The sequence below is a fragment of the Lagopus muta genome, chromosome 2, assembly GCF_023343835.1.
Source record: "Lagopus muta isolate bLagMut1 chromosome 2, bLagMut1 primary, whole genome shotgun sequence".
NCBI lineage: Eukaryota > Metazoa > Chordata > Aves > Galliformes > Phasianidae > Lagopus > Lagopus muta.
In genome coordinates, this window is record NC_064434.1 from 84848727 (window position 1) to 84863976 (window position 15250).

The 15250-nt window shown below is 39.2% G+C and overlaps 2 protein-coding genes across 7 annotated transcripts in view; one reads left to right on the forward strand and one right to left on the reverse strand.

Annotated features, from left to right (window-relative positions):
• The window catches only part of CAMKMT (calmodulin-lysine N-methyltransferase), a 198429-nt gene extending 194195 nt beyond the window's left edge, over nucleotides 1-4234 (reverse strand). The window contains exons 1-2 of the mRNA XM_048937846.1: nucleotides 4129-4234; nucleotides 14-180 (exon numbers count right to left, since the gene is read on the reverse strand). Coding sequence (XP_048793803.1) covers nucleotides 14-180; nucleotides 4129-4227 — 266 coding nt within the window. The 5' untranslated portion in view covers nucleotides 4228-4234. The remainder of the gene's footprint in view (nucleotides 1-13; nucleotides 181-4128) is intronic.
• A 248-nt stretch (nucleotides 4235-4482) lies between these two features.
• Nucleotides 4483-15250, forward strand: part of PREPL (prolyl endopeptidase like) — a 38755-nt gene continuing 27987 nt past the window's right edge. For 4 of the 6 annotated variants that reach the window (XR_007375469.1, XM_048937832.1, XM_048937835.1 and 1 more), the window contains exons 1-9: nucleotides 4483-4658; nucleotides 5706-5811; nucleotides 6828-7025; nucleotides 7536-7602; nucleotides 8159-8362; nucleotides 9293-9416; nucleotides 11598-11814; nucleotides 12804-12989; nucleotides 14436-14639. Coding sequence is in view for 5 of the 6 variants with exons in the window: in XM_048937832.1 (XP_048793789.1) it covers nucleotides 4489-4658; nucleotides 5706-5811; nucleotides 6828-7025; nucleotides 7536-7602; nucleotides 8159-8362; nucleotides 9293-9416; nucleotides 11598-11814; nucleotides 12804-12989; nucleotides 14436-14639 (1476 nt within the window). In the remaining variant the exon portion in view is untranslated. The other 2 variants (XM_048937834.1, XM_048937836.1) reach the window with 2 other exon arrangements.

Sequence of the window (15250 nt, forward strand, 5' to 3'; positions counted from 1 at the left end):
AAATGATGATTACCTTATGGACACACTATACTCAGGATAAAAGATGCTTTTATACTGAACCCAGATCCCAGTTTCCTCTTCAGTATTCTGGCCATCTACTGAAAAGAGATTGAACGATGTGAATCTTCTCACAGACACTTGTTGGAGATGCACATCTTTCAAGTGCTTTTTCTTCAGAACCTTTGAAATGAAGAATAAATTAAACATTAAGAAAAAAACTTTTCAAGAAAAGAACAAATACAGGCTTCTTTAACTATAAGACAAGAATGGCATCAACCATAACAGCTATGTTGCTAGCTAATAGCTATTAATAACTAGTCCAAGCATGTCAAGCCTGAGAAAAATATTCACTATAGGAGTCAAGAGAATGCATTACGAATGTATTATGTCTCAAGAACTCTAAAGCAAATGCATTGTGTTCCCAAATAAAGTTGCTTTTTAAACTCTGCCTCCAGCAAACCCATGCCAGAATTAGATAGGCAGATTGAGTTCTCTCCTGCTCTTGAATCACCACAACAGAAGTCTGACAGACCAAGCAGGGCTTTCACCATGCAATTTCGGTCCCACTCACTGTCCCTGTGAATGAAATGAGAAAGCACAGACGTCTTCCATGGAATTTAAATGACAGCTCCAAACCATGATCCTCATGTGCCCTAGTGCTACGTTTTTGCCAGGTAAACCACTTACTACCTTGGAAGTCTGCTGTGACACTTTTGCACAGCTGCTGACAAATTTGCCACCTGTAACAGTCTCCAGACTTTGAGATACTACAACTACAAATCCCATATCATTGGCCAACCTTTCCACAAGCCTCAAATACATTGACAGCACCAAATCCAGAACTAAGAAGCCAAAGAATTCAAAGCAATAGCATAGGCAGAGAACGTGGCCACTTACATTTTTTGTAGTAGCTACAAGAATTAAAATATTTGCTTGGGAAAGGGACAATGCGAGCCCACTGTCCTGCATAGCATGCTGCACTCAACCCTGCTTTCCAGGAGTGTGTTACCAACTCCTCCATATGGGAAAGCCTGTGCCCAGCTTGTTCAAGCTGTACCACCATGACAAAGGCAACTAGCATTTTCATGCCACACATAAAGGGTAATTCTTCAGGTCAGCGATGTGGAAGGAGAAGAGAAGTCCTGGATGTAAGTTCTTTCTTTTAACAATGGACAAAAAAATGTAAATAATCACCACAACAGTTTTCAAATCAAGGTGCATAAGCACTCCACAATGATGAAAAAATGGAGCAGAAAATAAACTCATCACTAGAGATGAATAGAGCTGCATGAGATAGCTCTATTGAGTAGGAGCACACTGCAATTTTCATGTTTTTGCCAACTAGAGCTAAATCTGAAGTCAAACAAGAAGCAGCTCTCCAGAAATGGAAGCTTTGCATACTGAATGCGTACAAGAAAATAACGGGTCAGTGATTTTTGCTGCACCCAACCTTTGTCGACCGTGCTTTAACTGGAAATGCACTCAGATCCAGCAGCCTTACAATTTGGTGCCATGACCTATTATTTTGTAGAATACTTGGAAGTACTACATACAGGAGCAGAACAATTGTATTTGCTATGCTGTTAGTTTCTAATAGCAGGTCTGATGCATCAGGCTTATTGCTTTTGGATCTTTTTTTCATCAGCAGGGCTCAGCATATGAAAGGCACAGGCATTCTTATCAAAATATTAAAAATGGCTGTGTGCTGTCCATGCCATTTCTTCTACTCATGTTATACATGAGAAAAATACAAACACAATCACAAAACTATCAAAAAGGGAGAACTGAATTAAAAGACAACCAGAATATAATATAATAGCAGTATATCTTGAAATGAAACACCTTGACAACTAAAGAAATCCACCAAGACCTAATTTTTAGAAAAGAATGTTGTTTGGAGGCTTTCTTAAAGCAAAAGCAAGACATTACTAACTAACAGGAAAAAAAAAAAATCCAGCAGTGACATTTTTCTGTTTTGTTGTTGTTACTGCTGTTGTTTTCTACAGAGATATCTTCTACCTAGTCTGTAAAATATATTCTCTAGATTAGTAGAAAATCTAATGAGTATTTGAGCACTCAAAAGAACATTTTTCTCTCAGCCTCAAACTAGAATTATGAGGTCCAATATTAGAAAATTATAACAGCAGGTCAAATCTTTTAAAAACCTAAATATAACTGAGAAAGCAGAGCACAAGGGAAGAATATGCTGCATTATTTATATTTAACTCTGCATTTTCACATTAGGATCAAAGTATTTTTTCTTAGTCAGCTCTTAAAAGCATCACAATTTTTGTTACAGTCTACAAAAACAGCCTGCTTTTCTGCATAATCCACAACCACAAAAAAAAAAAAAAAAAAAACAAACCAAAAAACCAAACAACAGAATGTGACAAATCTACTTAAACTTCTAATACTATTTCAAAAACTTTGAAAAATGGTCCTCTGTAATTTCATGGTGCCCTTTCAGTGAACTTGAATCTTCCAAATTTCCCGAATGCTGCCATTCTAAATGGGTATCTGCCAGGGACCTATAAAACCAGCAGGATGGATGCATCTCCAGGTTTTTGCAATGTATGTGGGCTTCAGCTCAGCACTAGTCCTGAAGATGCAGGGTGTATCTGTACCAACATCCCCACTGCTGAAGGACAACTCAGTCACTGCAGAGAAACTTGACTCAGAGGCAGGAATGAGCTCAAATACCATCTGCAAGCTTCAGACTCAAAAGAAATCAAACCCAATAACCCCGCAGATTTGTTCAAGTAATCCGCTGCTGCTTACTTCATTGTAAGAGCTCTGGTCTACTTGCTTGTTTTGAACCTACATAGTCCAGTGGACATACAGTACTTCCAAAAGACAATCAATCAATCAATCAATCAATAAATAAATAAATAAATGCAAGAGCTATCTGCTAACAGCCTCCTGGACAACACTCTCAGACATATGATCTGATTTTTGGGTGGTCCTGTGTGGAGACAGGAGATGGACTTGATCCTTATCAGTCCTTTCCAATTGGGAGTATTCTATGATTTTATGTAACATCCAGAGGAGGGCCACAAAAATGATCCAAGGGATGGAACACCTCTCTACAAGGACAGGCTGAGAGAGCTGGGGCTGATCAGCCTGGAGAAGTGAAGGCTCCAGGGAGCTTCACGAGTGGCATTTCAGTATCTAAAGGGGGGCCATAAGAAAGAATGGGACAGACTTTTTAGCAGGGTCTGTTGTTAGGACACATGAAAACAGTTTCAAACTAAAAGCGTAGGGATTTAGAGTATAAGGTTCTTTACTTCTTCCTTAGGCAGAAGAGAGGCAGTGAGGCACAGGAACACATTGAGAGGTGGTAGATGTTCCATCCCTGGAGACACTCAGGGTCAGGCTGGGGGAGCTCTGAGCAATGTGATGTAGCTGTAGGTGTCCCTGTTTATTACAGGGGAGTTGAACTAGGTAGCCTTTAAGGATCCCTTCCAACACAAACGATTCAATGATTCTGTGTCATAATCAAAACATGAAAAAAAACGAAACAAAAAAAACCCACCATCCATCATTCGTAATCAAAAGACAAGACATTAAAAAAGAAAAAAGCCAGCCAGCCAGAGGGCAGACCAGTCTGCCTTCTGTTTCAGATCCTGGATTTCCACAGATCTCAATTAAGGTCCCTTGGTACTTTATCACTCAGTATGTTAAGAACACATTAATGCTCCCTATAGAGACAATTACTTGAAGTTCACTAGATTTCTTGTACCTGATTGTTTATAGCCTGGCCGCACCAAAAGCCGAATTCAGAGCTGGTGCAGTGCAAACCCCGCTCAGACGTATGGCACTGATTTGGTCTTTACACGCAAAAGTTTTGTCCTAACCAGCTACAGCATAATCTGCAACCATTCCATCCCTACACAAGAGCAGTAGCTAATGCATGTGCTCCTCCTTCTTACAAATTGTTTCATTACCCAACAGCTCCATTCTGCCGCAAACAATTTACAAACTCGAGACTAACAAACACATGGAAAAAGCCCAGAAGCTGAGCACAGCGAACACCCGCACCCCTCCCTCACGAATGGAAGCCGTTCCCTGCGAGTCCCGCTCCGCCCGCCGCCCCGCCACGACCCCTTCCCGCCCGCGGGCTCCCCCTACCTGTCCGAGCAGCCGCCAGCGGGCTCTCGCCGCTCCCGCACCGCTCCCTCCGCACCTGCCCGCGGCGGGGCGGCGCGGGGAGCCGGCAGCCTCAGCCATGCGGGAACGCCTGGGGTTGAGGCAACGAGAGAGCGCGGAGCGGGGAGCGGCGGCCCTGCGGTGCTGGGACCGGCCGGGCTAAGGCTTGGGAGGGAGGAAGCGGGGCGCCATTTTTGTTAATGGCAGCAGCACGTTGCCTGAGGGCGCGGCGCATCTGCTGTACTGCGCGCGGCTCTGTAGGGGTGAGGGCGCGCCTCAAAACGGGGCTTCCTCGGGTTCGGAACCCCGCAGTGTGAAACGCGAGTGACTAAAGCAAGCGGCATGCAGAGACTGACGACAGCCGTGCTCGACCGCAGCGACTGGCTGAAGCCCCCCGCCGCCATCTTTGCTACGGGCAGTGCGGTCGGGAAACCGGAGCGGCTCGAGCCCGCTGCCATCTTAGCCCGGCCGGAGGAAGAGTCGCCCGGCCCGGGCACGGCTGTGCTGCCGCGGTGAGGGATGGAGCTAGCGGGGTGGGGCCGGCTTTTCTGGCCTTCGGCGGGAGGGTGAGAGGGAACGGGGCTGAGGACTGTGGAACACATGGGGTGTCCTCCCTTCCGGAGTTACAGGCGCAGTGGGGTTTGTTTCTTTGCCGCTAAGCAGCCCTCCTGAAAGTGATTCTGTTGTTATAACGAGCTTTTAAAGCAGAAAAGAACCAGCTTCCCGAAAGCAGCATTTAGTCAGATGCATAGTTACATCTTTCTTGCTGTTCGCTGATAATTTCAGCAGAGCTAAGCTCCTAGCTGCCGGGACCCATGTGTTGGAGCAACATAGAATTGCCTTAGTTGGAAAGAACCCTTAAAGACCACCTAGTCCAACTGCCCTGCACTGAACAGGGGCACCTACAGCTGGATCAGGTTGCTAAGAGCCCCCCAACCTTGAATGTCTCCAGAGATGGGGCATCCATCACCTCTCTGCACAGCCTGTTCCAGTGCCTCACTGCCCTTACTGTAAAAAACTTCTTCCTTATGTCCTCTTTTAGTTTGAAACCATTTCCCTGCGTCCTGTCACAACAGACCCTGCCAAAGGGTCTGTCCCATTCTTGCTTATAACCCTCCTTTAAGTACTGGCAGACTGCTGTTGTATCTTGTGCCTTCTCTTCCTCAAGTTGAGCAGCCCCAGCTTTCTCAGCCTGTCCTTGTAAGGAAGGTGTCCCTACAAGGATCTTGGATCATTTTTGTGGCCAGCCTCTGGACACTCTTAGAGGCAGGTTAACATGCAAGCTCAATTGCATGTATCACTTGGTAAAACCTTCAGTTTTACTGCTCTCATTTACCTAATGATCTTTGAAAGATGAAGCTTTATCTTCAGATTATGTTATGTATATTTCACTTAGTGCAAGTGATCAGGAGCTTGGGATGTTCATAAATTTCAGGTTGACTGTCAAGACTGGATTTGAATATCATGTGTTGGATTGCAAAATCTTTTGTCCGAGGGCTGAGCTTCAGTGTTAAATACTATCCTAAGGATAACCATCTTCCAGCACTATGTCTTTGTAGTACAATAACACCGAACAAATGCCACATCCTCGACTGGTCAAGAAGTTCATGCAACAGCACTGTGCCACCTGGAAGAATCCTGTCATGGAGGTTATTTTCCTGCAAGGTATGCAGTTTATGTATAGGCCATGTCAACAACTGTCTTGATGCATCTGTTAAGGAAGCCAACTCTGTTTTTCAGAAGTCAAAGAAATACTTTCTTCCTAAAGGGCTTAAAGCAGGAGAATAAAGGCTAGGGCTTCTGTTATGTTCAAGGATGCATATGTTTGTTCAAATTCCCTATACTGTGTTGATGTCAGTCTGCATTTTTGTTGCTTTTTCTGCTGTAACAATTTGTAAAAAATAACAAAGGGGGGAAAAAGTATTTTCTGGAAAGATTCAGAGTGTCAGGAGAAAACATCAGGGCTCTAGAGAGAGAGAAGTCATCCACTTATCCTAAGATGAACTGGCTCAAAAAAACTTGGCCTTTGGTGTATTTTATCTTAGACATTTTCAGATGGATGTGGAGTTGTTCAAAAACTGTTTCAAGCTGAGATGTTTCTTCAGAGATGACCAAAAGATGAAATCTAAAATGTTTGTTGAAACCCTCTTATTTCTAACCATCACATAGCAGTTGCTATGCCTGTGCCACAAATGTAGATAAATGTTTCAAGGAAAATAGCAGAGGTCTTGATGTGTGAGAAACTGTGGCTGCACTGGCCGTCTGTAACAGGATTACAAACGCTGGGCTACAGCACTGGTTTCAGGAGTCAATCATGTGGTCTTTGCCTATTTGTTTTGGAGCAAATGTTCACGTTGTCACCGAGATTCTCTACTATCCTACTGCTTTATTCTCAGGTGTACTGTAACTTCTCCAAATGAAAGGGAATCATCATGAGCTTCCTAAAGTGTCCGGTGAAACCTCCCAAAGACTTGTGGATGCTAAGGGAGATTACACATGTACTTGAAAGAGACTTTTAAAGTATTTTTAAATATCCAAAAGCCATATTCATACTCTTGTAGTAACGCAAAGCTGATTTGTCAGTTTGTAGCTCAGGAAATGTCATTATTGTCTCAGTACATTCACACTGGGGTATAGAATGCTGGTTTGTAGCCATTGTGTTTTTTTTCCTTATTCAACAGGAGGGGACAAAAATCCATTTTAAAAGGAAAAAAATCACATCCATAACAGCATCAGAGCTTTTGTACAAAGATCTTCTGAAGTCAGAGCAGGAAAACTGGAATAAAATTTCAAGAAGTTATAAAGCTATGACAAAAAGAATAAAGGAAAAAATAGAAGAACTGCACAACAAGTATACACTCCATTTGGAAAGCCCAAGGGTGAGTGACAAAAAATACAAACTTTTTTTTTGTCACTGAATATGAAGAACAAGCAGCAAAGCCATTCCTGTTATAAAGTTCTGTTTCATTAGTTATTTTGTTGTGGTAATTTCAAGTGTTGAAGTTTTCAATAATTGTGGATAGCAACAACACAAATTAAGAATAGCTCATACCTATTAGATAGTATAGTTGACCTTAATTTCACCACAGTCAGAAACAAACGAAGATCACACAATCCTCTGCTAACTGATGAAAAATAAGACTACAAGGAGCAAGTGCAGGTGATCTGAGCCATTCACTAAATTTAGAGCATGTATAGATAGCTTAAGTACCCTAACTTTAAAATAACCTTTCTGATGCATGTAATTCCTTCTTCCCCCTATTCAACATTAAATATGTGCTGTATTCTACCATTTACATACTGTTCTGCTGGACAGAACACTGAATATCGGGATTCTAAGGAGATAATCTATAGCTTAAATGGAAAAATGTTTGTTTTGCATTGAGCAGATAAGATTTGGAGGAAACGTTTACTTTGAGGAGAATGGTGACATATTTTGTTCAAAAGCAGATGATGGTAAGGGATTTCTCTTCTTAACTTGTTACAATTGTTTAAAATGTTGTGCATACATAATTAGTACACTTTTTTACATTAAAGCATATTTGCTGTTTATTTTAAGTTTTTTTTTATAGCGTTATTTAACAATAGATGAGTAATTCCACAATCCTGAATCTGAAAACATGGGGTGAAAAGAGTAACGGAATGGCGTATTCTGAAACTGAGGTAAGTTTCTGGAAAGGAACTGAGAATCAACCTCTCAGAGCCCCAACTTCAAATGCTAAAAAAGGTCAAGTATCTCAAGAGATTATAAAGAAAACATAAACTAAACAAAAAATACCCAAAAGCTACACTTTAAAATTTAGAGCATTGACCAGATGCTATTGTATGCGTAATTTTATTTTTACACAGTGCATTTGTAGATATCTCATGAAAGAAATCCTTGGTTTCAGTACTAAGTGTACTTATTAAGTACTAGTATAAAAAAATACTGTTCATTTTGACACACCTCAGTTACAGGATTTTTTTTTAATTTTTTAATTTTTATTTTTTTACACTTGTTAAAATGCAACAGATAAAGGAAACGTTCGCATTTTATTCAGCACTGAAGATATGGGCTTTTCTGGTACCTTTATTAAACGGATCAGGGTTTCACCAGATGAGAGGTACCTGGCTATCAGCTTAAAAAGTGAAAATTCTGAAGAGGCAACCTGTGTTATTATGAAACTCGGTGACGTTCCCATCGTGGAAGAAATAATTCCAAATGTTTTTAGTTTTGGTAAGTTGTTTATAAATATCCTATGGGTCACACCAACTTCCAGTACAACATTGCTTTTAGCCAACAAATAATGGTGATAGTACTTATAAAAATAAAAATAAAAAAGCAAGTTTTTTTTTTTCCAGTTTAAATCCTCATAGCTGTTGAACAGTTTCTTATTTGAGAGATGTGTTCTCCTACACTGTAAAATTACAAGTTATTTGATACGAATGAGTGACTCCTTTCATGATACAAGTTTTCCCTTATTATAAAAGCATGCATTTGTATGTTTGAACACTTTTGCACATCATTCTTCTTATTGAATTCAACATACTTCTTTAAAAATTTACTGACATAACTATTTGCAATATGAGGATCTTTTTATGGGAAGCTGTAGGTAATATACCTCTGCAGCTTCAACTGAAGTCACTGATAGCTGTAAGCACTCTTCTGAGAAGTATAAAAGTGCTCAGTACAGGATGTGATCATAAAATTCAGAACTTAATGAAAACAATCACAACTTCAGTCAATTCTTCCAGCACAGATAATGGGGTTTTACATTCCTGTTACAAATACATAGAATTAAACCTAAACAAATGGCAATTTTTAATAGCATATTAAAGAAGAGAGCAAAAATAGTGCAGTAGAGCACATCCAATGTTCCACATATTATACTGCTAGATGTCATCGAGGATACATAGTTTAGTAAGCAGTTTGCCTCAGCAGGACAAGAATTTACAACACTGGGAAAAAATGCCTAATTAAAAGCATTAAGGAAAGCTAGAACTTAATGCCATGTTTGCACAGTAGAAGCTTGCAATGTCTGCAATGTCTGTACAATCACTTGTGAAGTGATTTCAACACAGTGTCCAATGTTCACTGAGCTCCATTTTCTCTCAGTAATAGTGTTTACACTGTTCCAAGTTTTATATACATTTCTTTTCGTTTTAGAATGGGCTACAAATGATGTTCTGTATTACACAAGTCAGAAGAACCTTAAATGCCAGAATGTGTTCATGACCACTTTCACTAATGAGAAATATACTAAGTTGGTTTACACAGAACAAGATGCAAGGTAATATTCATCTAAAATACACTAAGTCTTTAACATATTCTGTAGTATTCAATATGTAGACTCTAAGTGGTTTTGAAACAAATTCTTCCATATCACATTTCAGAAGGTAGAAGGCATTTTTAAGTTCTGTTCTGCTGTCTGGGAATGTATTTTCCTCTCCTCTTGATATGTGATCAGCAGCGATTTAACTTTTCTCTGTTACCTCACGAGTTCAGCTGAGTTTATAAATGCCAAGGTCAGACTCAGGTCAGGGTGTCCTTTAATGAACGCGTGACAGTTTCATACAGAGTAAACCAGACTGTGGGTTTCATTTTGTTTTCTCTGCTATTGATGTCTGATACAACTTTTTAAAAAACATTGAAGTTCAGGCTAATCCTTGCTCTGGGTAATGGATGAGCAAAATCATCACAGCATTCACAGAGAGAGGACTATTGTTGACTGAATACCCTCTCAATAACCTTTCTTTAAGCAGTGGTTTAGGAGGGCAAGAAGGCTCTTGCTGAATTGAGAGCAGAACTGGTTTTTAAACCATGTAGCACTGAAATGATAGATCTGTACAGCATGCCATAAATATTTGTGATTGTTCTTACTTCAAGTTACATACTCAATATAGAAATACCCTTTATACATTCATCTAATAAATGGAAAAAAAAGTCTGCAGATGAGATGGAGTAGATAAGATCTGTATGTTCTATCTGTACTTGATACATACTTTTGTAAAATCAAACTGCACTGACCTGACGTGTCCCCACAGGGAAACTGTTGGCATAATTCTGAAGGTCATAGTCATTACAGTTAATCTACTAGAAACTTACTCTAAAGGTTCATATGCTAGTGCAGCTCATGATTGAACACAGTTGTTCGTAGGAGATGGCAAGAGATTCTTTTTCATTGCCATAGAGCAGTTGTTCTACATACCACCAAGTCTTTTACTTGCAGTCAAATATTTTTTTAGAAGCTGAAGATATCTTGACTTCCTTAAAAAAAAAAAAAAAAAAAAAAAAAAAAAAAAAAAAGCTACAAGGAAAAAAAAAAGTGGTATGAAGGTCAGAGTCCTTGGGGAGAAGTGTAACCTGCATTTCAGCTTGACTCTCTTAGAGGTAAGGTCAACAGAGCCAAACTGTTAGAATCTATACTGAATGCAGTGGCGCACACTTGCTGAATTTCAGTGGATTAGAGGCAGAAAACTGATTACTTGTGGACTTTAGGAGGACACAGACAGTGGGAGTTGTAAAAATGTCAAGATGGTGCAATTAGACAAAACAATTGTACCAAAAAACTGGAATTCCTACACCTGCAAATAATTAAAGGCAGTGAAAAATGCTATCCAAGGCTTCCTTTCTTTCACCAGTCAAATATTTTCAAGTCTAGAAGGTTCATTATTGCTGTCAGTGCAGAATACATTACTCAACCCTGCAATTTCTTTTACAGACAACTAGTTTTAAAGATTCAAAATGGCACAGAAACTCCTATGCCCAAAGATTTGACATATCAGTTAATTAGCATGACTCATTTAGAAACTTGAAACTGACTTACAGCCTGAACTTGTTCAATATTAGCATCCAGACACTGCTGAACATTTTCTGTTCCTACATTTTAGAAGCATTTAAAATCAGTGGAGTTCCAGAAACAGTTCCCATTTTCCAACTTTGCAACTTTGTCACTTCAACGCTGTCCATCCTGTCTTATAAAGGCCTGTGTTCTTTGTTTTTTTTCCTTTAAGCTTTTCTTTATTTTCTTACATCAGTAGCACTTGGGCTTTTTAATTATTTGCCCTTATAGTATAATAGCTCCTACTTTTTTATTGCAGTTTCCACATGTTACTCATTAATTTTATTAACTTCAATTATTCTTCAGATTTTTTTTAAAATAGGGCTACTATCTCAAAAAAAAAAAAAAAATCTGTTTTGCATGAATTTTAAAGCCCATGTACATCTAACACCCTTCAATCTGAATGATTCAAAAATCTGGATACATTTGGACAACAACTGAACAACTTTCCTTGCAGAGTTCAGGTTCCATACCCCAAACTGTGGGTTTTTGAATGCTGGGATAAATGTAGCAAAAGTGGGTTTGGGAATCAAGTAGTCTGAAATCTCTCCAGCCTACTTACAGGCTCGCTGTTTCTTACATTGTAATTGGAAGCCCATGATTCTGAATTAACTGTGTTATTTCTTTCAGATTTTTTGTGGACATACACTGCACAAAAGATAGACGTTTCCTCACTATCAATAGCAACAGCAAGACAACCTCAGAAGTTTGGCTGATTGACTGCAGACATCCTTTTAAGTTACCTGTTCTTGTGCAAGCCCGAACAAAAGGGGTCATTTATCACATTGAGCACAGAAACAATGAGTTATATATTCTTACTTCATATGGAGAACCTGCAGAATATAAGGTAATCTTAAGCAATAATAAGAGTCATAGGATTCATTCAGACGCTTGTTGCAGACCACAGAAATAGTAAAGCTAGATTTTAATTCTGTGCTTCACAGCTTACTGAAATAATTTAAGAGAATTACACAGAGTTGCATGGATTTAAAGACTGACAGTAGTACGTGGAGTCTTGCCTACAGCATGCTGATGTGACTCAGCTTCTTTGGAAAAGCACACTCACTTCTTGGCGTAAACAGCCCCATTTCCCCTTTATTATAATTTGATTTCAGTCTATATAACCAAACAGCTCACAGTTCTACCGGACACAGTGAAGGCATCTGATATTTGAAATGACTTTTGCAAATAACTTTAGATACAAATTTTTCCATAAATTTGTTTCTCTCAGCATCGGTTTTTCTAATCGCATTCAGACATTTTCAGAGGCAGCCTTACTTTGACAGCTAAAAGTACGCCACTTCCTGGGAGAGAGAAAATGCCTTGCTGCTCAGTTGAGAGCATCTTGTCCTGCATGTAGTGCTGAGCATCAGATATGGAAAGATGACCTACTCTTAACACAGTATACATCTAACTTGCTCTTGTGTACCAAATCAAGAACGTACATTGCAGTCACTCAAATGTCACAATCTTTTATTTTCTAAACATTTCCCTACCCCTAACTAAGGAAAAAAGAATAAAGTACATTCAGCTTGCTTTGATCCCACCTTCCAGTTATGCTGCTTCTAAAACCCAACTTAGTTGTCCTAAAGGAACACAATACAATTGCAAATAGAGTTGTAACATCTAATTGCCATCTGTAACACAGATCTCTCTTGCTATCAATACGTAGGCAGTTACTGAATTGTTCTCCTATTTGCCCAAGTAAAGGGAATTTAAAGCCTTCCAGTTTCAGTCATCAATAATCTTTTGTAATTAAAATGGCGAGTGACATCACCTGTATGACTGTACCTCTAACTTATAACTCTCACTTTATCTTGTATTTTGTTCTTGTAGTTGATGAAGGCTTCAGTAGCTTCCACTGGCATGGAGAACTGGCAGTTAGTTTATGCACTGGAAGAGAAAACCAAGCTAATAGACTTGGAGATGTTCCGTGATCACTGTATCATGTTCCTGCAGAAAGGTGGCTGTCTGTACTTAAACGTGATTGCTTTTGTTTCACATTCAGTTCAATCAATACAGGTATGTTTTAGCTTGGCTCAAGCAACGTGCTTTTTCCAGCACTATTTCTTTTTAATATAGCATTACAAAATAAAAGATAAATTACAAAAGTGAAAGTGGTTTGGAAACTAATAGTGACAAAAACATCATTATGATTAATTATATTACCTGTGGATGTTCTTCACAATTTCACACGTGCTGGCTTATTGTAGCAGTTATGAAGTTAAAGAGCAGCTATAGTACAAGTCCATTCTTTCCTCAACTTGCTACCATCAAACTCTTTACAATACAGTCGATTTCTAATGTAAAATAAGCCTTGACTCCCCAGACACTGTATTTTTATCGGGCTGATTTTGTGGTTACATTCATCAGCCAATGCAAGGAAATAAGCATAGCCCTCCCTGAGATTAAAGGCTAGAACATCGAAAAGACAAATATGGTCACTGACCTAAAATGAATAGGAAAACCTAGTATTGCAGTACAACTTCTGTCAAGTATTTCTTCATTTCTCTAGACGTTGCAAAATACTTGTGGAATACAAATAAAGGGTCTCCATTCAAAACCACAGCTTCTAGAGATCATTTAGCTGAAATATTTAATTGATTTGTTTGCCTGAGAAGTACTATCTGAAGAACTTGCAAGTTTATTCCAACAAGCTTCCCAGGCTGCATTCTATAAAACTGCTACAGAGAAAAGGTTTTCAGCAAAGTACATTGCATGGTCTCTGAAACCTTTCATTTTTCAAAATAGTTTTAGTTTATTTATTCAGAGAGAGTCTGCAGTTACTCTGGAGAACTTTGACTTCAGTGCCATTTCAGAAATCTCTCACAAACTAACTCGAGCAAGCAATGGCCTGGCAGAGGGTTTGACTATGTTCCTGCTGCTCACAAAGAATGAATCTTGATTTCTTTTATTCTTAGTGAAGTTAAAAATCTTAAATATAATAGCAGTAAGTGTCTGAGGGTAAATGTGCCAGGAAAAGGTTTTGTTCTTCACAATGGCTGGCACTAAGAACAAAGTTAAGAGGCAGGGGTTTTTGGTGGCTTAGCATTACTGAGCTAACTCACAGCAAAAGCATAACAACTGACATGGACTTGGCTGTGCAACATGTTCAAGCAGGAGTGGAAATCAGAGGGGAAATGGGATCTAAAAATTAAAAACAGCGCAGAATCATTTCAAATGTTTTATTTAAAAAAAATCTGTACAAATGCCCATTTTAAACTGGATTCTAATTTAGATTTATTTTTCTGTTTTATCTCATTATTGAATTTTATCCAATAGCCTCAAGTGAAAAGTTTACCACTTTCTGACTGTTTTATTATTGAATGTAAAAGAAATACAGCTTGTGCTACATCCAAGCTGCAGATAATTAGCTTGCTATTCAAAATCTTTTCCTCTGTAGGACACGCTAGGCAGAACTTATAGAAGCAGTGTAAAGGTCTCACTTGAAACGCTCTGTTTTCTCAGCTACCTACATGGGCCTGTGCCTTTGAATTGGAATCTCATCCTGAACACGCCAGCAGCATTTGCTATTTTCAGCTCACCTCCCCAGCACACCCCCCAAGGCGTTTTGCATATTCATTTAAAGAAAATAATCTCATTGAACAAGCTGCAGAAGAGGTACCAATTATTATGAATTGTCACACTACACGTTTACTAGCTAAAAGCAAGGTAAGATTTTTCAGTCCTTTTCCCATTCCCTTTATTCTTCCCTTCCTCCCCACCCATTTGTAGAAAATGCATTTGGCAGGGAATAGAGATTAAAAATGTAAAAGAGCAGTTGGTGCTGTACTTACCAGTGGGCGTTTTCTCCAGTGCTATAGAGGAGAAAAAGAAAGTCGTGATGAGATTTTTTTCATTGATCTGGGCATGCTAGAGAAGATAACAGTCAAGAAGCTCAGCACAGCATAACTCAGACTCACTAAAAGATGTATGATATCCTGGTATCTATGATAAATGAGAAAAATGTCAGCTGCTGAGAAGGATACCCCACAACCATCTACACAGCACAGATCAAGAAAAGAAAGTTTTAACAGCCTGAGTTTAAAAAAATGGTGATGTTAATAGAGAGTTTGTGCTGCAGTAAGTGGTAAACTATTTTGTTAATAATAGATATTCTCTGCGTTAAAGGGAGAAGGAAGACTTGGGTGCTTTGGTGGTTTAAAAACTCCTCAGGTGTTGCACTTAAATGAATTTTATACTCTGCATCTATAAGCCTACACAGCAGAGGTTCAGTCTCTTGCTTTATTTTTCAAGAGTGCTTTGTACAATCTAAGTGAAAA